At 40.9% G+C, this 27,113-nt stretch overlaps 1 protein-coding gene across 1 annotated transcript in view; it reads right to left on the reverse strand.

Annotated features, from left to right (window-relative positions):
- The window catches only part of LOC126259146 (pre-mRNA-splicing factor CWC22 homolog), a 137,282-nt gene that overhangs the window by 80,214 nt on the left and 29,955 nt on the right, over positions 1 to 27,113 (reverse strand). Inside the window, exons 3-4 of the mRNA XM_049955696.1 lie at positions 22,611 to 22,799; positions 15,468 to 15,621 (exon numbers count right to left, since the gene is read on the reverse strand). Coding sequence (XP_049811653.1) covers positions 15,468 to 15,621; positions 22,611 to 22,799 — 343 coding nt within the window. The remainder of the gene's footprint in view (positions 1 to 15,467; positions 15,622 to 22,610; positions 22,800 to 27,113) is intronic.

Here is a 27,113-nt window from a genome sequence, read left to right on the forward strand (position 1 = left end):
ATAGACACAGGCAACAGAGCATGCACAATGTCGGCACTAGTACAGTGTATATCCACCTTTCGCAGCAATGCAGGCTGCTATTCTCCCATGGAGACGATCGTAGAGATGCTGGATGTAGTCCTGTGGAACTGCTTGCCATGCCATTTCCACCTGGCGCCTCAATTGGACCAGCGTTCGTGCTGGACGTGCAGACCGCGTGAGACGACGCTTCATCCAGTCCCAAACATGCTCAATGGGGGACAGATCCAGAGATCTTGCTGGCCAGGGTAGTTGACTTACACCTTCTAGAGCACGTTGGGTGGCACGGGATACATGCGGACGTGCATTGTCCTGTTGGAACAGCAAGTTCCCTTGCCGGTCTAGGAATGGTAGAACGATGGGTTCGATGACGGTTTGGATGTACCATGCACTATTCAGTGTCCCCTCGATGATCACCAGTGGTGTACGGCCAGTGTAGGAGATCGCTCCCCACACCATGATGCCGGGTGTTGGCCCTGTGTGCCTCGGTCGTATGCAGTCCTGATTGTGGCGCTCACCTGCACGGCGCCAAACACGCATACGACCATCATTGGCACCAAGGCAGAAGCGACTCTCATCGCTGAAGACGACACGTCTCCATTCGTCCCTCCATTCACGCCTGTCGCGACACCACTGGAGGCGGGCTGCATGATGTTGGGGCGTGAGCGGAAGACGGCCTAACGGTGTGCGGGACCGTAGCCCAGCTTCATGGAGACGGTTGCGAATGGTCCTCGCCGATACCCCAGGAGCAACAGTGTCCCTAATTTGCTGGGAAGTGGCGGTGCGGTCCCCTACGGCACTGCGTAGGATCCTACGGTCTTGGCGTGCATCCGTGCGTCGCTGCGGTCCGGTCCCAGGTCGACGGGCACGTGCACCTTCCGCCGACCACTGGCGACAACATCGATGTACTGTGGAGACCTCACGCCCCACGTGTTGAGCAATTCGGCGGTACGTCCACCCGGCCTCCCGCATGCCCACTATACGCCCTCGCTCAAAGTCCGTCAACTGCACATACGGTTCACGTCCACGCTGTCACGGCATGCTACCAGTGTTAAAGACTGCGATGGAGCTCCGTATGCCATGGCAAACTGGCTGACACTGACGGCGGCGGTGCACACATGCTGCGCAGCTAGCGCCATTCGACGGCCAACACCGCGGTTCCTGGTGTGTCCGCTGTGCCGTGCGTGTGATCATTGCTTGTACAGCCCTCTCGCAGTGTCCGGAGCAAGTATGGTGTGTCTGACACACCGGTGTCAATGTGTTCTTTTTTTCTGTTTCCAGGAGTGTATATTATAACAATAATATGGAAAGTACAGATTGCTACTCACCATATAGCAGAGATGTTATACCAGATAGGCACAACAAAAAGTCTACTAAACAAATAAGCTTTTGGCCAGAAGGCCTTCTGAAACAGAGAAAACAAACAAACACACACACACACACACACACACACACACACACAACCATTGTCATTGTCTCTGGCTGCCGAGGCCAGAGACAGCGGTCAAGTGTGTGTGGGCTGCTTCTGCACGAATGTGTGTATGTATGTTGCCTACTTCCAAAGTAGGCCTTCTCGCCAAAAGCTTAGGTGTTTAGTTGTGCCAGTCTGCGACTCAGTGTCTCCGCTATATGTTTGATTTGCAATCTATCCTTTACATAATATTGTCATTATTCTATCCTGTATCTTCCATTGTTTTATACACATTGAAGAGCCAAAGAAACTGGTACACCTGCCTAATATCGTGTAGGGCCCCCACGGGCATGCAGAAGTGCCGCAAAACAATGTGGCGTGGACTCAACTAATGTCTGAAGTAGTGCTGGAGGGAACTGACACTATGAATCTTGCAGGGTTGTCCTTACATCCGTAAGAGTATGAGGGGTGGGGATCTCTTCTGAACACAGGCTGTATACATGGACAAGGAAAAAAAATTCCCGGATTTTTCCCGGATCTCCCGGTTAAATGAACACTTTCTCTCGGGTGATAAACACTTTCTCCCGGGTGAAAATACCCTTTCTCCGTGTTAAGTGACAGTATACGTTCCCTTGGAACTGTAAAATTTATCAATCATTTGAATGGTTATGGTTTTATACAGCGACTTAGAATTTCCCAGCACTTTAGAATATGAAGCTCAGAGGGAAAAACCATGTTTTGGAAAGTTCTTTGAGATGCAGCAAGCAACATATACACTGTATATTTTTGTATTACGAAAGTATAAATTTGAACTGCACCAAAAACCGCATACTTCTTTCTGAAGCATTGAAGTAAAGATTGCGATGCGCTTTTGTAAGCCAGTCATAGCTCATGTCACGTGATCTCACCAGCCGATGACAGCGGATATTCATAGCATAGGACACGTGATGTAGTCAGCCAATAGCTACATCACTGTTAAGTAGCGCAATCACACAAACAGGAGAAGTTAATGGTTTAAATTAATATACATAGTGTTGCTACAGGAAAAGCGAACTTTTCATATATAAAATTTGTCACGAAGCTTAATAAGCTACAAGAGAAACTAAGCTTTTTGTGCATTTTACACTTTAAGACACATCACATAAATCTCTGATCTTCTGGGCTCGAAATCCTTCTAAATGGCTTGTAATCAAAGAGTTGATTTTTAAATGAGAGTCAAATGCTCTGTGATTTAAGAAATTCATCACACATTCTCGCACATAGTTCATCTTGCACAAAAGGAAATTTATTTTGAAAATAACACTTTTCAAACCACAATTTGCAATATTTTCCCGAGATCTGTTACAAATAGATTTGTTCCAGCAGTTGCCAGAGAGTGCCACATAAGAGGCGTCCATGTGCTTGCGCAGCTATGATGACACAGGAAGCTCATATGTTTGTATGTGTAAAACATTAAAAGATATTACATTATCTCATAAAAGAAACAAACATCAGAGGAAACTTCAAGAGAGTCGAAATTTCTTGAACCATACTGAAATGAATAATTCGCATCAAAGTGCACATTTGTATGTCCAGATTCCCAACGAAGTAGGCCTCGATCTAATATTAAGCTTTGCAGTGTGCTTTTCAGGATGTAAATTTTCTTGAAGTACCAGTACTGTAATATCTCAAGTTTGGTTCTTTATTATGGCATAACGCCATACGTGCTAGAAGATGAAAACGTGCACTTGAAATGCAGTGAACAGTTGAAACTGGCCAATAATGTGGAATTAAACACTTCATTTGATACAAACTGGCTGCCTCAGCAGAAAAGATAAATAAAAGGCGAATTTCTTTAGCAAAGCGACAAAAATAACTTCATTGTTCAGCGAGGCAATTAATGCTTGACTGTGAGAAAGGTGAAAATAAAATAAAATCAGGAACTAACAACATATTGTAGCCTTCCATAATTACGTGAATGCGCTTCAGCCCCAGATCTCCAATATTTCAAACCGGGGCAATACTAGAATACTAGATGGTGGTGCCGCCCCCCCCCCCCCTCCCCCACCCTCGAGCATTTGAGATAGGACGTAAAAAAAAAAAAAAAAGAGAGACTTTTCAAAAATATGTTCATTTTGTAGCGAACATCTTTCTGAAGAGTCTGATGCATAAAACATATAACTTCGAGGAAATGTAAGAAGTATTATTTGGTCTTAAGTGTGCCCAAGTGGAGTGCCAAGCCTCTTTACACAGCATTCTTCTACCGCATGTCACTGTACTTCGCACTGTGGAACTCAAATATGTATATTTTGTAATGGGTGCCATTAAACTATATTCAGGACAGCGTAAATTAAAATGTCCTGTGGTGCCTCTCCTGCTCCCAGTCGGCCGGTTTGACATCATGCCTCCCCCCCCCCTCCCTTTTCAAAAAAAAAAGGCCTCACAATTAATACTGGATTGGATTATTTGTAACCGAAGAACAAGAACTCTTCAGAAAATTTGGAGTCTTTATTGACTATTAGCTAATACACACCTGGAAATGGAAAAAAGAACACATTGACAACGGTGTGTCAGACCCACCATACTTGCTCCGGACACTGCGAGAGGGCTGTACAAGCAATGATCACACGCACGGCACAGCGGACACACCAGGAACCGCGGTGTTGGCCGTCGAATGGCGCTAGCTGCGCAGCATTTGTGCACCGCTGCCGTCAGTGTCAGCCAGTTTGCCGTGGCATACGGAGCTCCATTGCAGTCTTTAACACTGGTAGCATGCCGCGACAGCATGGACGTGAACCGTATGTGCAGTTGACGGACTTTGAGCGAGGGCGTATAGTGGGCATGCGGGAGGCCGGGTGGATGTACCGCCGAATTGCTCAACACGTGGGGCGTGAGGTCTCCACAGTACATCGATGTTGTCGCCAGTGGTCGGCGGAAGGTGCACGTGCCCGTCGACCTGGGACCGGACCGCAGCGACGCACGGATGCACGCCAAGACCGTAGGATCCTACGCAGTGCCGTAGGGGACCGCACCGCCACTTCCCAGCAAATTAGGGACACTGTTGCTCCTGGGGTATCGGAGAGAACCATTCGCAACCGTCTCCATGAAGCTGGGCTACGGTCCCGCACACCGTTAGGCCGTCTTCCGCTCACGCCCCAACATCGTGCAGCCCGCCTCCAGTGGTGTCGCGACAGGCGTGAATGGAGGGACGAATGGAGACGTGTCGTCTTCATCGATGAGAGTCGCTTCTGCCTTGGTGCCAATGATGGTCGTATGCGTGTTTGGCGCCGTGCAGGTGAGCGCCACAATCAGGACTGCATACGACCGAGGCACACAGGGCCAACACCCGGCATCATGGTGTGGGGAGCGATCTCCTACACTGGCCGTACACCACTGGTGATCGTCGAGGGGACACTGAATAGTGCACGGTACATCCAAACCGTCATCGAACCCATCGTTCTACCATTCCTAGACCGGCAAGGGAACTTGCTGTTCCAACAGGACAATGCACGTCCGCATGTATCCCGTGCCACCCAACGTGCTCTAGAAGGTGTAAGTCAACTACCCTGGCCAGCAAGATCTCCGGATCTGTCCCCCATTGAGCATGTTTGGGACTGGATGAAGCGTCGTCTCACGCGGTCTGCACGTCCAGCACGAACGCTGGTCCAACTGAGGCGCCAGGTGGAAATGGCATGGCAAGCCGTTCCACAGGACTACATCCAGCATCTCTACGATCGTCTCCATGGGAGAATAGCAGCCTGCATTGCTGCGAAAGGTGGATATACACTGTACTAGTGCCGACATTGTGCATGCTCTGTTGCCTGTGTCTATGTGCCTGTGGTTCTGTCAGTGTGATCATGTGATGTATCTGACCCCAGGAATGTGTCAATAAAGTTTCCCCTTCCTGGGACAATGAATTCACGGTGTTCTTATTTCAATTTCCAGGAGTGTAACTTGCTGTTCTGTGCAGCATAAAATTAAATACAGGATACATAAAACCAGGTAAGACAAGAGACAAGCAAGGCGTACACATTTCTTCAGTCCTTAAGTCCTACCGTTTTTTCTCTCTCTAATCTTGCTACAGCTTTACATGGTGAGCTTTCCTTTCTGTGAAAGACTCTATTACCTCATCAAAGTTCGTCAAACGTTTTGCTACATGAAAAATCTATATGTCATTGTCTAAAACTGAAAAAGCTGTTAATACAAATAGTACCCAAGACTGGTGTGGTTTCTCGATCTGATTACGTCTATTTTGTCGCTGTCTGCTAGACGAAAGAAAACAAGTCTTTCTAATATTGTAGCCACTGTAACACACACCCAATAAGCAAGACTGTTTTGGTAACAATAGTCATTTTTATAATATGACAGAATATAATTCACAAAGTACCAATATGAAATGCCTATTTGACCTACTACAAGCAAAAAGCTTTATGTTAGGAAATAGTTTCACATTGCATTCATACGCTCCAGTTTTTGAAGCACGAGATCAAAAAGTAGTAGTACGAAATTTTTGTATAAATGTGGAATCATCATATTATTCCGTAATTTGTGTGATGTCCCCGTTTGTTCTCCTTCCTCGTTCTAACAAACTATCTTCTCATCACTAATTCTGTAACTATTCCTATCACTGTCAAAGCTCATTCTCAGGTAAACTCTACTAACCCTGCCAGAATCACCAGTTTAGTTATCCAGCGATTATTCTCCATTTAGGCGTTATTATGTGTTCGTACAACGCATTTTCCACGTTACTCCCAGAGTAGAACTTGCGCGGCTGCTAGCTGGGAAAAGTACAACTTGCCCTTTCTGCTGTAGCGATCTGGCCAAAAATTTTCTGTCAAAATTTCATTTTCTTGGATACACCGAGAAGATAATACGTAATCTTTCTTACCTGTTATTCTTGTTAGTCGTTTATTTCCACTCTGGTAGTCCCAATCTATGGACTTAACTAGTAATTATAACAATGCTAATCATTCCCATACCCAATCAATCACATAAACAAATGACAATCACCCGTTCAGCTTTATTCCACTCATCGTATAGGATCATCCCCTTTTTTCTACAGGAAAGTTTATTTCTAGATGCTACGAGGATTCCTCTGACATGGACATCACGTACACTATGCACACATTCAAAAATCAACTTATGATTCATTCAGAAATCAACTTAGAATGTGCTCAAAACGCAACAGGGATGTGTTTCAAAATCATTTAAATAATCAATGGACTAACGTGCGGTAGATGCTAGGCGCTTTGTGAAACAAGATTTTTTTGCCCCAAGAATACGAATTTGCCTCCCTCACCTCTGAAATTGCCAACCGATTCAGATACCCCGGTTTGCTGCGTACACAACCAACAGCGACATTTCTGTAGCCAGAAGCGGGAGGAAGTACTACTCATATGCGACTCAGCTGCCCATGCTCATGATCCCGCTCATAACTGCTTGCTTGAATCTAATGTAAACAGTTGTGACGTCACGCTAATCAGAGGTAATTTGCTGTCACGAAGCACTGCATAGTCTTCCTAAGCCCTTTCATACATTTTGCTGTTGGCAAATGCTTGTATGAGCTCTGTGTTTTTTTAATATGGCGCATTTCCTCTGCAATTTAAGTTTTATTCTCTCGTTCATATTTTGTTGCTGTAGTGTTATTCTGCAGTAGCGAGATACATAATATCCTTTGTTAGAGTATCGGTTCTTACCAGTCAAAATTACAAAAAAATTAACTGAAAACTAAAACAATGAAAATTCCCGGAACTCTAAAAAATTCCTGGGTTTTTCCTGGTTTTCTCCAGGATGAAAAAATTCCCAGGTATTTCCCGGATCTCCCGGTTGTCCCAGGTCGTATACACCCTGGAACAGCACATTGCAAGGTATCCCAGATATGCTCAATAACGTTCATACCTGGGGAGTTTGGTGGCCAGCGGAGTACTCCTAGAGCCGCTCTGTAGTAATTCTGGATGTGTGCGGTGTTGCACTGTCCTGCTGGTATTGCCCATCAGAATGCACAATGGACATCAATGGATGAACGTAATCAGACAGGATGTTTACGTATGTGTCACTTGTCAGTGTCGTATCTAGATGTATAAGTGGTCCCATATCACTCCAACTGCACACGTCCCACACCATTACAGAGCTTCCACCAGTTTGAACACTGCCCTGCTGACTTGCAGTGTCCATGGATTCATGAGGTTGTCTCCATACACGTACATGTCCCTCTACTTAATACAATTTGAAACGAGACTCATCTGACTAGGCAACATGTTTCTAAGTCATCAGCAGGCCAATGTCAGTGTTGATGGTTCCAGGCAAGGTGTAAAGCTGTGTGTTGTACAGTTGTTAAGGATACAAGAGTGGGTGTTTCATACTGTATATGTCCATCCGCGCGATACAATTTGAAATAAGACTCGTCCGACCAGGAAACATTTTTTCCAGTCATCAACAGTCCAATGTTGGTGTTGACTGGCCGAGGCAAGGTGTAAAGCTTTGTGTCGTGCAGTCATCAAGGATACACAAGCGAGCCTTCAGCTCCGAGAGTCCATATTGATGACGTTTTGTCAAATGGTCCACACACTAACACTTTTTGATGGCCCAGCACTGAAATCTGCAGCAAATTGCAGAGGGGTTGCACTTGTTGTCAAATTGAAAGATTCTCTTTCATTGTCACTCGTCCCATTCTTGCAGAATCTTTTTCTGGCTGCAGCGATGTCATGAGAAGATCTGATGTTTCACCAGATCCCTGATATTCACGGTACACTCGTGATATCGTCATACAGAGAAAAAATCCCCACTCCATTGCACCTTGCAGATGCTGTGTCCCATCACTCGAGCACCATCTATAACACTACGTTCAAACTCACTTAAATCTTAAAAACCTGCCATTGCAGCATCAGTAACCTATCTGACAACTGTGCCAGACACTTGTCTTATATAGGCATTGCCGACCAAAGTGCCGAATTGTCTTTGTTTACATATCTCTGTATTTGAATATGCATGCCTATGCCAGTTTCTTTGGCACTTCAGTGTATATGGCACTACAGTAGGTATATACAAAAAAAATAAATAAATAAATAAATAAAGAACTTTTGAGATTTAAGCTTTTGAACAAATGAACATGAGGTTTTTGCTAACAATGTTCCTGCTTTATGTATTCTAAATACAAGGGTCATTCCAAAGGTAATCCCTCCTATTTTTTTGTGGTGACTTTGGATGTCCATGCCAGATGTCGTTGGTGTAGTGCTAATGCTTGAACCTTCCTCTTTCATTTGTAGGTGATCCATTGTTCTGTAGTAGTTGGCCCCAGCAGAGGAGTGTTCCAAAATGGAGTCTGATATGGATGCACATATAAAACAGCAATGTATGATTGAATTCCTCACTGCTGAAGAAATTGCGCCATTTGAAATGCATCAACGCTTGCTAAAGGTGTATGGAGATGATATAATAGATGTGAGCAATGTAAGGTGATGAGTATGGCATTTCAAGGTGGTGAAAAGGACATGCATGACAAGCCAAGGCCCAATAGACCCTGCACAGCTGTCATCCCTTGCAATGAAGAGCACCTTGACCAACTCATTTGTGATGATCAGCAGATAATGACCATGGGTCATCTTGGTTATGGCAAAGTCTGTGTGAGACAGATCCCGTGGATGCTTACAGAAGAATAAAAAACTTATTGAGTAGAAATTTGTTGGGACCTGCTGGACCAATATGAGACTGAAGGTGACAATTTTCTGAATAGGATCACCACCAGAGATGAGACATGGTGTCACCACTACAAGCCAGAATTCAAAAGACAGTCCATAGAATAGTAAAATGAGAAGCCTCCATCAAAGAAGAAATTCAAGACACAGCCACCTACAAGCACAGTTATGTGCACAGTCTTATGGGTTAGCCAGGGTGTGGTTCTTTTTGATGTCCTGGTGCCTGGGGAATGCTACAAGACGACAATGACTAAGCTGAAAGCCTGAATTTCCAGGGTAAAGCCACAGAAGAAACTCAACTTTCACCTGCAACATGAAAATGCCAGGCCCACAACAGTTTTGCGACTGCACAACTCATGACAAAATTCGGCTGGACTGTCTTACCACATCCACTGTACAATCCAAAGTTAGCGCCTTCAGAGACAGTCTGCAGCTGAAATATTGCTCTACTTAGTTGTGCTATTGTGATTTGTTTATCTCCTGTAGTTCCCATGAATAAAACTAGGAGGCATTACTTTCAGAATGACCCTCATTTATACCATATGGTGCTCCAGTAGCTTTACAAAAACTTTTGTATTTGAATGCAATGTTGTGTCAAAATTTCAAAGCAATTAGGGAAGAACTGATGGAAATTTTCAGATTTTGAACACATGAACAATTACTTTAAAATTAATAGGAAGGTCAGCATTGGCCGTAATATTGATGTTTTATTGATAGCAGAATCGATTTTCGATCACATAGTGATCATCTTCAGTGCTGTACGAATTAAACTCAGACACTGGTATCAAGTTATCAATAACCAAAACTGAGAAGCGATCACAAAGCTGTAAGGAAGTGGTTAGCCTCAGCTTATTGTGATCGCTTCTCAGTTTTGGTTATTGATAATTTGATACCAGTGTCTGAGTTTAATTTGTACAGCACTGAAGATGATCATTATGTGATCGAAAACCAATTCTGCTATCAATAAAACATCAATATTATGGCCAACGCTGACCTTCCTTTTAATTTAACATATATGGTCGTTGTGCACACAGCACTGCATGGAGTCGCCAATCAATGAACAATTACTTCTACGTAAATAAAAATGTAAATGTTAGTTTGTTCAGAATCTTAAACTCCAAAAGTCCTTCACCAACTGCTTCAAAATTTTGACATACACTATTATCAAAAATCTTGAATAAAACATCTTGAGCGATTTACTTCAAATTTTTACATAATATTCTAATGTACATTACGACAGACAAAGTGTATAAAATATAAAACAGTGAAATATTATCAGCAAACAGGAAAGTTGTATTTATGGCTTAATGGTTATTATTATAATATTACTACAGAATCTGAATAAGCAATAATGATAAACAAGGCTCAAAGTCAGAGAGAGGGGGGAGGAGGAGGTGGACAGAAGAGTGGGAGGAAATAGATGTAGAAAGCAAAAAGGAGGAGATGGACAGAGAGACGAGAGAGGAGAAGATGGACATACAAATGGGGATAGTGTGATGGACAGAGGGAGATGGTGAGAGAGGGGGAGGAGAAGATGGAGAGAGAGAGAGAGAGAGAGAGGAGTATGAGAAGATGGAGAGAGAAAGGAGTATGAGTAGATGGGCAGAGAAAAGGAGGAGACAGGGAGAGCAGGAGGAGAAAGACAGAGACAGACAGAGAGAGAGAGAGGGGGGGGGGAGGAGAAATTGACTGAGAGAGGGTGGAGGAGGTGATGGACAGAGAGAGGCGGATGGAGAAGGAGATGGAAAAAGAGAGGAGATGGACGGAGACGGGGGGGGAGAAGTAGATTAAAATGTATATCCAATTCCCATACATATTAGAAATATGAGCTTTCTCTTTTTTTTCTCTTCCATTTCACCAGACTGAGTTACAGCAACATGTGGCTGGGAACAGGTAGTCCACAATAAAGGGTGTGGGAGGACCTGCCGCATCTATTCACACGTATACTTCAAGGAGCTCTGCGCTGCTCTGGCAAATCTCAACCACAAACATCGATTACCACATTTGGATCAAAAGGGGATGATCTTATGACAAGCTGAAGCCTTGAATCAGTTCATGAGGTATAGCCTAAAGATATAGCTCATTGCACTTTGATCACAGAAAGCAGTTAGACAAATTTGATTCAAAGTATGGCAGAGTTTTAACGTGTCACACGTAATCAATATGTTAGCAGCTGAAAATACTGCATTATAAGTACAGTATCCTCATACCATTTGGTTTCAACCTTTTTATACCAGTTACAGAGAATGTACAAACAAACAGGAACAGTAACATTAGGTTTCCCATTGAATCTTCATGTTGATAGTGAATGCAACAAGATTTGGCAGGACAGAAGATTAATGACTGTTTACAAATTCAATACAAATTAGACAGATCATATTAATTGATCAAGGTGTCACTATCTCTCCTAATAATCACTCATATTTTATTAAACATACAAAAGCAAATATCAACAACAAAAATCTGCAGTACTGCTGCATCATATCTAACATCACTTTGAAACCATGTGATTCTTGTATCTCTGTACTCTTCCATGCTGCATGACAACAAAACAAGACATTAATTCTTGTTGTGTGAATTTGCTATTTCAAAGTTGTAAATGAACTGCACAGAAATGGAAACCTATGAGTGAAACTGCAGGCAGAATGCAGGATGTGACAGAACCACACCCAACAAACATATTATGGAATTTTCATTATCTTCCTTCTAATCGAAATGCAAAGGAAGTGTTGCCCACATAGAACTCTTGCTATATGCACTGAAACAAATGTTCACTTAACACCTGGAGGGAGATCACTATGGATATACGTCCCATTTATTTTGACCAACCTAAATAAATGTTTGTCCAGATGCAAATTACAAAATGTTTCAAGAAAATATTCTTTAGCCGTCAGGGGGACATCAATCAACATGATTGCCTTTGTTGTAGCTCTGTTTTTTACAAAGATATGAACAGTGGTATGACTTTTTTAAATGGCACCCTGTATTTTTTATTCGGTAATTCATTTCCTCACACTGTACCATCCACTGAAACACAACATTATTAATTACATAACACAACAATGACATTGACACTCCCAGTACTTAGTGCAGGTACTCGGGGTAATGGAACACATCCACATGATGATGTTGACAGAGGACAAATGTACACATAAGTAGAATGCACACCCGTCATACCGTCGTCAACCATAGTCAGTTGCAGAGTTGTGTGACTAGAATGTACACCAATGAAGAGAAGGTAGAAATGCTACTTATCTATGGGGAATGTAAGTTAGCAGAACAGTAACTGCAATACTGTTTTCTTATGCACAGGTACATTTAGTACAGTAGTTTAGTCCTTTTAAATATTGTGTTGTTGAGTAGGCATACAGTAAAGGCTGTCCTTCGTACAAACTGCATCGATATAACGTTTCTTTTATTGTTGTTGTTGTTGTTGTTGTTGAAGGTAGGCGAAATTATATGCATGCAGCGGAACTGTACAGAGCGCAATATTCTGACAAGAACCCACCTTCCCAGTGGATGTTTTCTCATCTTGTTGCGACGCTTCAGGAAACAGAAGTTTCAGCCCACGAAAACACAATCGTTGTAGCACTTGCACAGACGAAGCTGCCAAAGTTACTGTTCTCGCTTTCGTTGTTATGAATCCACATGTGAGCACACAACAGCTTGAACACAAGATTGGCAATCCTAAAACCAGTGTACATCATATTCCTACACGTCATCAGTTCCATCCTTACTATGTACACCTACATCAAGAATTGCATGGGAATTATTTCCAGAATCGTGTACAGTTCTGTCAGTGGGCACAGCAACAAATCCTCGCCAACCGAAACTACTTCTTCAATGTTCCATTTACCGATGAATGTTCCTTCTCAAACAAAGGACAGGTAAATACAAGGAACATGCATTACTGGTTCAGCGACAACTTACGATAACTTACGATGGCTTAGGCACGTGGAACATCAGTGTCAATGGAGAGTTAATGTCTGGTGTGGGATGCTTGGTACTACATTTGTTGGCCCTTATTTCATCAATGGTAGTCTAAACGTCACAGTGTATGCCAACTTCCTCAGACGAATTCTTCCTCCTCTTCTGGATGAAGTGCCGCTAAGAACCAGAATGCTTATATGGTATCAACATGATGGATGTCCAGCACAAAATGGCATGCGTGAATGTCATGTTCTAAACCGAGGGTATCCTGCCAGATGGATTGGTCGAGGAGGAACAGTTACTTGGCCTGCTAGGTCTCCTGATTTAAATCCTCTGAACTTTTTTCATTGGGGATGCATTAAAGATGTTGTCTATCACGATATTCCAACAGCTCCAGAGGACATGTAGGAACATATCACGCTTGCTTGTAATTCTCTTCAGCAGGCAACATTGGAAGCAGTAAATAATTCTTTCATTCAACGAGTGCACCAGTTTATCGGTGTCCAGGGTCACCACTCTGAGCACCTTTGAATGTTCTGCTCCTGGGCAGTGGTACAGGAGAGTCGAAGTCAATTTTGTGTTATGTTCTTACTTGATTTTCATTTGTATTCTGATAACTCCAACAAGTGGATAAGTTTGTGATCCTGCTCTCAAAGTCAATGTTGTGTTCTGTAATTAATAACATTGTGTTTCGGTGAATGGTATGTGATACATTTTTGAATAGGTCTTTAGGAGAGGAAATGAATAACCGAATAAAAAATACAGGTTGCCATTTAAAAAAGTCATACCACTGTTCATATCTTTGTAAAAAACAAAGCTACAACAAAGGCAATCATGCTGACTGATGTGCCCCTGACAGCTAAAGAATATTTGCTTGAAATATTTTGTAATTTCCATCTGGACAAGCAGTTATTTAGGGTGGTCAAGATAAATGGGACAGCCTGCATACCATAAATTATGATTATATACACTATGTGATGAAGAGTATCTGGACACCTGGCTGAAAATGACTTACAAGTTCATGGCGCATTCCATCGGTAATGCTGGAATTCAATATGGTGTTGGCCTATCCTTAGCCTTGATGGCAGTTTCCACTCTCGCAGGCATACGTTCAATCAGGTGCTGGAAGGTTTCTTGGGGAATGGCAGCCCATTCTTCACAGTGTGCTGCACTGAGGGGAGGTACTGATGTCGCTCGGTGAAGCCTGGCATGAAATCGGCATTCCACATCCCAAAGGTGTTCTATAGGATTCAGGTCAGGACTCTGTGCAGGCCAGTCCATTACAGGGATGTTATTGTCATGTAACCACTCTGCCAGAGGCCGTACATTATGAACAGGTGCTCGATAGTGTTGCAAGATGCAATCGCCATTCCCGAATCGCTCTTCCAGTGGGAAGCAAGAAGGTGCTTAAAACATCAGTGTAGGTCCATGCTGTGGTAGTGCCACACAAAACAACAAGGGGTGCAAGCCCCCTCTATGAGAAACATGACAATACAATAACACCACCGCCTCTGAATTTTACTGTTGGCACTACACACGCTGGCAGATGATGTTCACCGGGCTTTTGCCATACCTACACGCTGCCATCGGATCTTCACATTGTGTACTGTGATTTGTCACTCCACACAATATTTTTCCACTTTTCAATCGTCCAATGTTTATGCTCCTTACCCCAAGCAAGGTATCGTTTAGCATTTACCGGCATGATGTGTGGCTTATGAGCAACCGCTCGACCATGAAATCCAAGTTTTCTCACCTCCTGCCTAACTGTCATACTACTTGCAGTGGATCTTGATGCAGTTTGGAATACCTGTGTGATGTTCTGGACAAATGCCCGACTATTACACATTACAACCCTCTTCAACTGTTGGTGGTCTGTCAGTCAACAGACGAGGTTGGCCTGTACGCTTTTGCACTGTACGTGTCCCCTCACGTTTCCACTTCACTATCACATTGGAAACAGTGGACCTAGGGATGTTTAGGAGTATGGAAATCTCACGTACACATGTATGACACATGTGACATCCAATCACTTGACCACATTCGAAGTCCGTGAGTTCCGCAGAGCACCCCATTCTGTTCTCTCATGATGTCTAATGACTACTGAGGTCGCTGATATGGAGTACCTGGCAGTAGGTGGCAACACAATGCACTTAATGTGAAAAACATATGTTTGTGGGGGTGTCTGGATACTTTTGATCACATAGTGTAGTAGAATCTCAACCAATGAAGAAGGGACAGCAATATCCACACACACACACACACACACACACACACACACACACAGAGTACAATTTGCAACGGAAGTGGATTCTCCGCAGATATTTTATCTGATATATCTTCTGACCACGAAAAATACTTGATGATGATGTTTAACAACATTCTTTAAAAACTAACTTCCTGAAGGAAAATTAATGACCGATTACAGTACATACTTAATATCTCTTCTGCATTTTTTGCTTCATCCAGTGTTATCAGATGAGTGAACTGGTCCTCCTCTTCTACAAGGTCCAGTTCTGGAATGACTGATACATGGTCTCTAAATTCATCTTTACGAATTTGGAATATAACTTCAATCATATATTGTACCTGGAAAGAATTGATCAAGTTAATACATAACTGAAACCTGAGCATTCATGCATACAAAAATTGCTTCAAGCTTTCTATACCTTCTTCAAGAATAACAATAAACCACTTAAGAATGGTAAATAAACAACCCATGTCTCCATCCTCAACTAAGAAGACGTCTACAGAACACACAGAAATCGGCAACCATTATTTGGGCTGAACAGTTATGTATAATACCTTGCACCAGCTCCGGTTGCAGAGTTTTACAGTAATTTCAATATCAGAAGCATATATTGTCTTACAAAAATCCAGTAAATAAAAAATATGTGCACAGTATAGAAAAGGCTATTAGTTAATAGGGCAGAGTCAGATAAATTTAAACTCTGTGAAAAGCAAAACCACAATTGTTTACTTCTTACATCACTCCTAACCATAATGTGATAAACATAATTATTGTTACTCCCCATCTCTGTTTAAATTTAATTTATACCCCATCATTACAACATCTCTGGTGCTCAAAATGGGGCCATTACATTAAATTTTATTTCCATCATTACTATAGCACAAAAGTAAACAGCAGATGCATTAAATACTAAACTTACGAAGACAATGCCTTATATCAGATTACTGCAAATTCCACATTAGAACCACAGTTACTGGAGAACAATTAAAAAGTATCACATAGTATTAGTACACTAGCATCTCTTTTATAGACAGATAAGTGAAACACTGGCTGTAGAGAATAACAGTTCTTTAATAAGTTGGCAATTTCTATTTAGAATTGCAATCTTGAGGCATGTTGTGATCACCTTAGAGATAATCTCTACAGAAGTACTGTTAGAGCTGGGTTATACTGAAGAGCCATAACAATATTTGTTGACAACTACACAAGGAACAGATTTCTTCCATTTGAGTTTTGTCTAATCTGATGTTTTGATCATGCATATCTTGATTCAGCTCATCACATCATCACATCATGGTTGCTGATGTTAAAAAAAATGGCATGGCAACACTGTGAAAAAACTAAGCGGGATGAGATAAGGAGTTCACCTCTGCACACAGGCATATAAATATACACAGTCAGAATAGTGTTACAGCTTGCATCACGCAACAAATTCTCCACAGCTCTAAAATAAACCTACCACAGCTGTGGAGGTGAAATAACCAACATGTTATGGTCCAGAAAAGCTTGTCAAATGTGTTATTGATAACAAAAACAAGCGTACCAAGAGTTACATGAAAAATCGTCTGATAAAAACCAATTTACCATTGAATATGAAGCAAAAGGGCTACAAATATTATTGCCTCAATGGAAGATGTCAGTTCTGCAGCTGAAATATGTGTTTATTCACTACTGAAACCAGAGCCAACACACATAAATAGTCCATCATTCCCTTGTATTTGGCAATTTCTCAAGAAACATTTTCCATATACAGAAGAAAAGCTATGCATTTAACAACACATCTTTCGTCTTTCTGACATTTTCATGTGCAGAGCTTTATCAATCTGACCTGAGCATTCACTTTTCCTGACCACAGACTTTTGTGTCCCCCCCTCCCCCCTCACCATGAAGGATGTCACTTTATGTCAGACCTGTGAATCAAAGTTCTAAGATTGTTGACTGTCAGCAAATGATGGCAGCTGTTGGTTAAATTCTCTCTTTAACCAGTCTCAAAATCTTTTCACATTTAATCCTATTGGCAGTAAATGCAGTCTTCATGAACTGTACCACAAAAATAACAAGTTCTCAAATTCAGTTCCATGACCAGCTTCTAGCAGTATAAAATTATCTCTACCCCAAAAATGCAAGCAATGGGAATCTTGAAATTATCCTTGGAAGATGGGATATTCCAACAATTTTCAGGAGTGCATCCAGCACAGCATTTAGATTATCGTACATTTCAACTTCCAGTTACTGTGTATTTCGGTCTCATACTGACTGATTAAAGAGAATTACCTGTACTCTTCAGAGATTGGATTTATCATGTACTTCTCCAGACACACACATCAAGTTCCTGACAGTTAGCTAATAGCGTAACTTCAGTCCACCCCAAGGCAAATAGCAAAGATGAACTGCCCTACTACTAATTTATGGCAAGAAGCTTCCTTTAGATGTTCTATTTGTAATTTAACAAATGAGGATTTGAACAATGTGTAACAGCAATATGGGAAGGTCTTTCAATTTTGCTCTGACATCACATTTCTTGCCATTCACATCGTTTCTTCGAGCAATCGAAGAAGCTGTCACAAAGCTGCCTGGTGACATTTCTGAGGAAATAGGGCCCAGTACTAGTTGCTGTGCTGGTCTTCAATCAGAAGTCTGGTTTGATGCAGTTGTCCATGCTAATCTATCCCATGCAAGCCTTTTCATCTCTGCTGCATAACTATCCTACTTACAGCCATCTGAACTTAATTACTGAAGTTAAGCCTTGGCCTTCATCTACAGTTTTTAATTTCCACACTGCCCTCTATTACCAAATTGACAATTCCTTGATGTAACTTTTCTTAGTCAAGATGTACTATAAATTTCTTTTTTTTTCCCAGTTCGATTCAGTTCCTCTTCATTAGTTTTCAGCTCTACCGACCTAATCTTCAACATTCTTCTGTAGTGCCATATTTCAAAGCACTTACAAAATTACTTTTTAGAAAATAAATATAACCTTGTCCCAGAAGAGCTGTACTTTGTATTCCTTGAAATGATTTCTATATGGTACTGCTTCCTGCAGTTAAAGGTAATGCTAACATTTTGCCACTGTTAAACATATCAGAAGCTTGCAAGACAAGAGTCACCGGCAAATGACAAATTAGTAATGGTAACAAAGCTACAGAAAAACTTGAATCAATTTGAATTTAGAGTCTACTCAATACAGATCTACATAACTCAATCTGTAATAAAAGTGAATCACCATCTGAAATACTTGGAAATCATTTTCTAGAAGCCTAAATAGAAGAACAGTTGTTATGTAATATATATGAAAGGAAATCCATATGAAGATTTTTCAAGGTTTTGCCACACAGAAGCCTCTTATTAGGAACTGTCGCCATAATGTGCCAAGTTTTATTCATATTGATCAACTCATTGGTGTGAAATGACCAATAGTGTGGGAAAATACGAACACTATATTCATAATAGTGGGTTAAAAGCATAATTGTTTTGATCTTTCACTCTGCAACTCTAGATCAGATCTGTCCCTTTCTCAAGCAACACCCTTACCAACTGAGTAATCTGGACACAACACACAGCTCACACTCATAGCTTCAGTTTTACCAGTAACTCAGCTTCTGCTCTCCAAACACCATGTTCTCATGCAAAGTAAGACCTTGTTACTGGTACAAATAAAGCTATGAAGGCAGTTTGTGAGACATGCTCAGATAGGTCAGTCTATAGGAGCACTGCCTACAAATAACACAGTTCTGGCTTCGGTTCCTGGTCTGACATATAGTTGTAATCTGCCAGCAATTTTCTTAACAGCAATCAATCTGCTTTGTGTGAAAGATTCTTTGTAGAATCAACCCTTAGGTTGTGGCCAAACCATTTCCCTGTGATATCCTTTTTTTTCCACAAGTGCTAGTCTAATGAAGTATTCAGGATAACATCTGTGATGTTTGGAAAGTAGGAGAGAGGTACTGCTAGAACTGAAGTTGTATGGACAATTCGTGAGTCATGCATGGGTAACTCAAATGGAAAGAGCGTAGTCGCAAAAGGCAAAGTTACAGGCTTCAGAACCCTTTCAACATATGGCGTTACTACCGTATTTACTCGAATCTAAGCCGCACTCGAATCTAAGCCGCACTCGAATCTAAGCCGCACTCGAATCTAAGCCGCACCTGAAAAATGAGACTCGAAATCAAGGAAAAAAATTTTCCCGAATCTAAGCCGCACCTGAAATTTGAGACTCGAAATTCAAGGGGAGAAAAAAGTTTTAGGCCGCACCTCCAAATCGAAACAATGTTGGTCCACTGTAATATGAGGCACAATTTAGGTCGAATGAATGACGATACAGCTACAGTAGTTCGGTTCGAGTCGTAAGCTTAGCAGTTAAGCTATACCAGGTAGCCATTGCTATGCGTCAGGCACTCCGTCCATATTTATACGGGTGCCCTCCCTTTTTCACGTGCTTCGTCTGGTTTGAATTGATTGCTTATTTTTCTTTGATATGATAAGTGCCGTTCTCTTTGTTATAGGTGTTTACGTCACTCTAAGCTAAAAATGTATTACTATACTGTGTCATGCATTGTTTGTTGCATTCTGTGTTTACAGCCTGTTGCCGCTCGCGGCATGGCTTGCTTTTGTGCATGCTACCGCCGCTTACAATTAAAAGAAAAGAAAGAGAGAAGAATCGTCTCATTAGCAAAACAATGGCAAGAGACTGCTTTCTTTGATAATGATCAACAAGAACCAAATAATAGAATGCATATGATAGAAGATGTTCTGAACGAGAGTTTAGAGAAAATTTTTCTCCGTTTGAAAATCTTTGCAGACGGCTCTTTAGTACATTACATTCTGCACAGAAATTAGAGTCATCTTAGATTTTAAAATCTAGTCAATTGCCGTGCTTCATTTCTGACTGTATCACTATTAGGCACAAGAATAATACGAATATAAACATGACATGATATGTATATGCGTTTGCTGTTGTCTCACTCTAGTTTCATAGTTAATTAGGCAGACAGGTTAAATGAGATAGCAGCAAACACGAAAGAATACATGGCAAAATGTTTATATTCGTATTATTCTTATGGTGAAGAAAATATTGCATGTGATTCACAATTCATAAAAGTTCCTATTAGCAACCATCTCTTCTCACAGGTAAGAAAAAATTCAGAACATAAGAGTTGGCCATATTGACAAACATCCCAAACAGTCTCGCCAGTTGGATTTTCGTAGTACATTGAAATGCTGCTAAATTCGAAGATGAACTATACTTAATTTGTATTTTCTTCGTTGGATAATTTATGAAAATGCAGTGGTCGAAACTCGGGGCGGAGAAAAAAAGCTTGTCTTCCACCTTTTTTTAAATTTATTTACTGACACAGAGGTTTTGGCGCCAGTATTTATCTTTGTGCCTGCAAAGCATGCCTGTGAAGCACTACATATATTCGACAGCAGAAGTTAGTTGTGGCGGCACCTACCAACATTTTTCAGTACTTCTGCTTACTTTGCACTAGATTCTAAGCCGCAGGCGGTTCTTTGGATTACAAAAACAAGAAAAAAAGTGCAGCTTAGATTCGAGTAAATACGGTATATCAGAAACTTTCAAGGGCTATGTACAATGACAAGAGTTTAGAGGGAGAAGCAAGCCCACTCTTCCACATAGGCTGACAAAGGATGAGAAGTCAGGGGGGGGAGGAGGGGGGCAGCCATGCTTACCATCTGCAGTGTTCTCACCACAAGCAGCATGTCGTGTTTGCCCAAAAGCAGAAGTAATGCACAGATAAAAATCGCTTTAAATGTTGTTTGCAAGTGAACCTGAAACTGTATTATGCATTAATATGGTTAATGAATATTCTAACTGCAGCAATTGTGTACACTAATCCAAGGAAAGGAAACAGTATGAAACAGAAATAAAATGAATGGTATTTTTTTTCATTTGTTGAAGCTGTCATACTTTTGTAAAAACACTTTAAACCATGTAGTCATTCACTTTTACCGTCAAGGTCTTCTGTTTATGTGTCTTATTCTTCCTCTGTTGCATCTGATGTGACTGTATTGAAGATAATTTTGTCAACAGTGGGGCTGTACTGTACCATGAATGTATTTTGAAATAAGACAATAATCAGTGGCATTTCCATACAAATAATATGGCAGTAATGAAAGGTGCAATATAAAGTAATTCATGCAAAATAGAGGGAGCCTTCAAAGTGTTCAAGAACAAAACATCTGGAATGCAAACTCATCTTTTTTCCCCAGATATTTTTGGTGATTTGCCAGTGTGTTTCTTGGAAACAGTTTGAACATCCCAATGCTATGCACACTTTGTCCTGTGCAAGTAGCAGCTATCGTCAAAGATCTGTAGACGGAGTGAAGCAATTCCTTCCGTCCCCTTTCTGTTTTCCAGCATTAAGTAGCACACAAAACAGTTTTGGCAGCATTGCTGCGTTGCATTGATTTCCTTTCAACAGCAGGCCTTCTGCGATTGTAGGTAACGCATGGGATGTACCAAAAACTACTCATCACTCATTTTGGTAATGTACTGCACAATAAAAACTACCCAGAACAGTAAACTGCAAAACAATAACAGACAATAGCTACCTCACACAATATGGTCGGCAACCTAGTGTTGATTGCAACAAAAAAAAAAATGACTGTCAGCGGAAGCATTCCAACGTCTATCAACTTCTGCCGATTCAGGACTATGGTGCAGACTACCAACTAAAAGTTACACACAGTAGTTGCACTATATTAAGGTACCTATTACTGATTCTTTACTGCTGATTGATAGTATGTTAGAATTGGATAATATAAAACTATGTAAGCATGCTGTTTAACAAACAGAAGATTTTGGTATGGTTTCACTCTTCCATTGTACAAATTATGAAACAACAGATACTGAGATGACTGACTGCATAATAGAAAATCGACAAAAGTCACCCAACAGAGAGTAAAAAATCTTATTCAACCAATTTCTGATAATTCCTCATCCCTCTGCAACCCTTACTATAAATGATTAATAGAGTAGTTAGAAAACATCCAAAATGGAGTGATTCATTTTGTTACAGGTTCATCAAATTCTGATGACTGTCACAATTTGTTACAAAATGATGAATGAAAAATGAGAAAAGTTTTAGCTCTTATTGAGTGCTATTTTTTTCATATGTCATTCACAATTGGAACAGAAAGTGAAACCAGGAAATCCTCCACCTCATATTGAAAGGTGGCTTGCAGAGTATACATCCATCTACAACATAAGTAATGGCCAGTCTTTCTATCTATTTGTGATTTTATCAATTTTCTGAACTGAATATTCTTTTTTGCGCAATAAAGGAAGTTATACTGTAAAAATACAAACCCTTTTTTCTAGATGTCCTTCATGTAAAATATTACGAAGCATCTCAAAGATGGCAAGAACTCCTTTGTTGGATACTTCTGTTAGCTTCATGCCGCATTCTTTGAGAAATGCAATTGCTACTTCAACAGAATCATCAGTTGGTGTTTCAATCAACAATGTAAGGATTTCCAGTGCTAATATTTCATGAGCCTGCAAAAGTAACAACACATTCCTAGATTAAAACATTGTTGTAAATATTGACATGCCCCATTAAACATGCAAACAGTGGCAACAAAAAAGGTTTTTTCCTTATGATACCTTAGTAAACATGAAGTTCTCCTGTTTGCTGACAACAACAGGTCAAAATTTATTACAACCAATCTTCTTTAAAACACTTCATTTTGAAAGAAAAAGAAACTCCATTTTAATATGATAGAAAAAAAGAAAGAAAACATCACAGGGTACTCTTACTGCATCTGCACATATTCCTTGACTAAGTAATACAATTTCTATAAAAAAAGGTCACTCACCAAATAGATAAGTACTTTTGCTTTAAAAGTCACTGTTAGTAATCTACCCAATTAGCTACATGTATGTAATTGCTCAAGAAAAATTACAAAGAAGCTGTGATAAACCAAAATAGATTATACTACAGATTCACATAATTTAGCTCTGTGTCCACTGTAAACATCAGACATTTAAAAAAATACAATATGGCATGAAAAAAAGACTGTTACATGTTCAGTAACATGGTAGCTATTCATTACAATGAATTTTAACACTGGAGCTCCAAATGAAATACAGTATTTTATAACATTTCCAAATAATAAGGGTGAAAATTATGGCTGATTCACTGGAACAACAGTGCTTTTTTCCCTTCCACATAGGATCAAGAGATATTTTTGTTGTTACTTTATCTTGTAACATGCTCAGAAACACAGTTTAAAAACTGCAATGCTTCACATGTGGAAAATACATTTCTTCTTATCCATTCTCTTTTTTAATGTAGGTATACAAGATTCTCTGTAGCAAAAGCTGTTGATCACCAAAGTAATGGTCTATTAATGAAAGGAAGTGGACCATTTGTAAAACCTGCAAGCAGCATGGAATGGTACCAAAAACCCCAACAGTCCTTAGTATGCAGTTCTCCAGTCAACAGCTCAATGGGCCAAACAGGCTAGCACTCGCCTGCAATTACCAGTTTGTCAAAGATGGGCTGAGCTCAATGCAGTAAACTACAAAATTTCAAGCAAGTGAATAAACATACTAACTCCACAGTTACAACAGGTCCCCCCCCCCCCTCTCTCTCTCTCTCTCTCTCTCTCTCTCTCTCTCTCTCTCTCTCTCTCTCTCTCTCTATGCAAGGGTTCTACAGCATAATACTCATAGTTCTTTTGCTCACTGATTGCAGTTTTGTGTGGGTACCTGAAACTTTACTTTTTTGGCAGAATTCTGAGGCAATGAAATCAGTCTACAAAGGAGATTGCTACAAATCAGTTCTGTGACCCAACCTAGAATATTGCTCAAGTGTATGGGACCCATACCAGATAAGACTAACAGAACATACTGAACATATTCAGAAATGGCAGCAAGAATGGTCACAGGTTTGTTTGATCCATGGGAGACTGTCACAGGTATTCTAAAGATATTAAACTGGTAGACTCTTGAAGATAGATGAAAAGTATCCCAAGAAAGCCCACCTATAAAGTGTCAAGAATTGGCTTTAAATGATGACTCTAGGAATATACTACAACACCCACACATCGCTCCAATAGAGATCATAAGGACAAGATTATATTAATTACAGCATACACAAAGTCATTGAAAGAATTGTTCATCCCACACTCAGTGTGTAAAAAAATCCTAATGACTGGGTCAGTCGGATGCACCCTCTGCCATGCACTTCACAGAGGTTTGCAGAGTATGGATGTAGATGTATCCTACTTTTTTGAACAGAGGAGAAGGTGCAAGATGAAACGTTTGCAATTTTTTTCAATGAAGCCACTAAATTTCTTCAAGATTTTGAGGTATGACAGGAAATCAAACAATTTATACTCCTGCACCTAGTTTTCCTTTTTAAATATCAGGTAACCTTGTGACCAGGGAAGGTAATGGTTTGGGTAGTTTGTGCACAATTGAGGTAATTCACAGAATCAATTGTCATATGGAGTTCTGCCATACTTTTTTCCACAAACAAGTTCTGATGCACAATGGGATGACATATGACCAAAACAGACACATAGGCTTTAATTGATGAAAGGAGAAAATACAAAAATGCAGCAAGTGAAGCAGACAAAAGGAATACAAACATCTCAAAAATGAGATCAACAGGAAGTGCAAAATGGCTAAGCAGGGATGTCTAGAGGACAAATGTAAGGATGTAGAGGCTTATCTCACTATGGGTAAGATAGATACTGCCTACAGGAAAATTAAAGAGACCTTTGGAGAAAAGAGAACCACTTGCATGAATATCAAGAGCTCAGATGGAAACCCAGTTCTAAGCAAAGAAGGGAAAGCAGAAAGGTGGAAGGAGTATATAGAGGGTCTATACAGGGGCGATGTTCTTGAGGACAATATTATGGAAATGGAAGAGGATGTAGATGAAGATGAAATGGGAGATATGATACTGCGTGAAGAGTTTGACAGAGCACTGAAAGACCTGAATTGAAACAAGGCCCCGGGAGTAGACAACATCCATTAGAACTACTGATGGCCTTGGGAGAGCCAGTCCTGAGAAAACTCTACCATCTGGTGAGCAAGATGTATGAGACAGGCGAAACCCTCAGACTTCAAGAAGAATATAATAATTCAAATCCCAAAGAAAACAGGTGTTGACAAATGTGAAAATTACCGAACAATCAGTTTAATAAGTCACGGCTGCAAAATACTAACGCGAATTCTTTACAGACGAATGGAAAAACTAGTAGAAGCCGACCTCGGGGAAGATCAGTTTGGATTCTGTAGAAATACTGGAACACGTGAGGCAATACTGACCCTACGACTTATCTTAGAAGCTAGATTAAGGAAAGGCAAACCTACGTTTCTAGCATTTGTAGACTTAGAGAAAGCTTTTGACAATGTGGACTGGAATACCCTCTTTCAAATTCTGAAGGTGGCACGGGTAAAATACAGGGAGCGAAAGGCTATTTACAATTTGTACAGAAACCAGATGGCAGTTATAAGAGTCAAGGGGCATGAAAGGGAAGCAGTGGTTGGGAAGGGAGTGAGACAGGGTTGTAGCCTCTCCCCGATGCTATTCAATCTGTATATTGAGCAAGCAGTAAAGGAAACAAAAGAAAAGTTCGGAGTAGGTATTAAAATCCATGGAGAAGAAATAAAAACTTTGAGCTTCGCCGATGAGATTGTAATTCTGTCAGAGACAGCAAAGGACTTGGAAGAGCAGTTGAACGGAATGGACCGTGTCTTGAAAGGAGGGTATAAGATGAACATCAACAAAAGCAAAACGAGGATAATGGAATGTAGTCAAATTAAATCGGGTGATGCTGAGGGGATTAGATTAGGAAATGAGACACTTAAAGTAGTAAAGGAGTTTTGATATTTAGGGAGTAAAATAACTGATGATGGTCGAAGTAGAGAGGATATAAAATGTAGACTGGCAACGGCAAGGAAAGCGTTTCTGAAGAATAAAAATTTGTTAACATTGAGTATAGATTTAAATGTCAGGAAGTCGTTTCTGAAAGTATTTGTATGGAGTGTAGCCATGTATGGAAGTGAAACATGGGCGATAAATAGTTTAGACAAGAAGAGAATAGAAGCTTTCGAAATGTGGTGCTACAGAAGAATGCTGAAGATTAGATGGGTAGATCACATAACTAATGAGGAGGTATTGGATAGAATTGGGGAGAAGAGGAGTTTGTGGCACAACTTGACTAGAAGAAGGGATCGGTTGGTACGACATGTTCTGAGGCATCAAGGGATCACCAATTTAGTACTGGAGGGCAGCATGGAGGGTAAAAATCGTAGAGGGAGACCAAGAGATGAATACACTAAGCAGATTCAGAAGGATGTAGGCTGCAGTAGGTACTGGGAGATGAGGAGGCTTGCACAGGATAGAGTAGCATGGAGAGCTGCATCACACCAGTCTCAAGACTGAAGACCACAACAATAACAACAGGCCTGTGGGACATAGATCTTAACGTTACATCTATAAACCCTGACTCTTTTTCTGGCAAGATATCCTTTCAACGTCAGTACAAAAGAACGTGCATAAATCCTGTTCCCTTTGGGTCCCTCTGTAGACATTGTACAAAATGAACACAGGCATTTTAGGTTTTCTCAGAGTTCTTTGTCAGACTGGAGCAGCAGACCTCTGGGATCATGGCTTTTGTGGAGGGGAATACCGTAAGTAATACAACAAATTTTTCCCTGATGCAACAGTACACCACACTGTGCTTTAACCTGCAATGCAAAGTGAAGGGTGTTGTTACTTTCAAAATGTGCCCAACCTCAGTCGCCTCTAAGCTGCTGGAGAGTCAGGACGTGCATTGTTGTGAACCTCGTTTT

The sequence above is a fragment of the Schistocerca nitens genome, chromosome 1, assembly GCF_023898315.1.
Source record: "Schistocerca nitens isolate TAMUIC-IGC-003100 chromosome 1, iqSchNite1.1, whole genome shotgun sequence".
NCBI lineage: Eukaryota > Metazoa > Arthropoda > Insecta > Orthoptera > Acrididae > Schistocerca > Schistocerca nitens.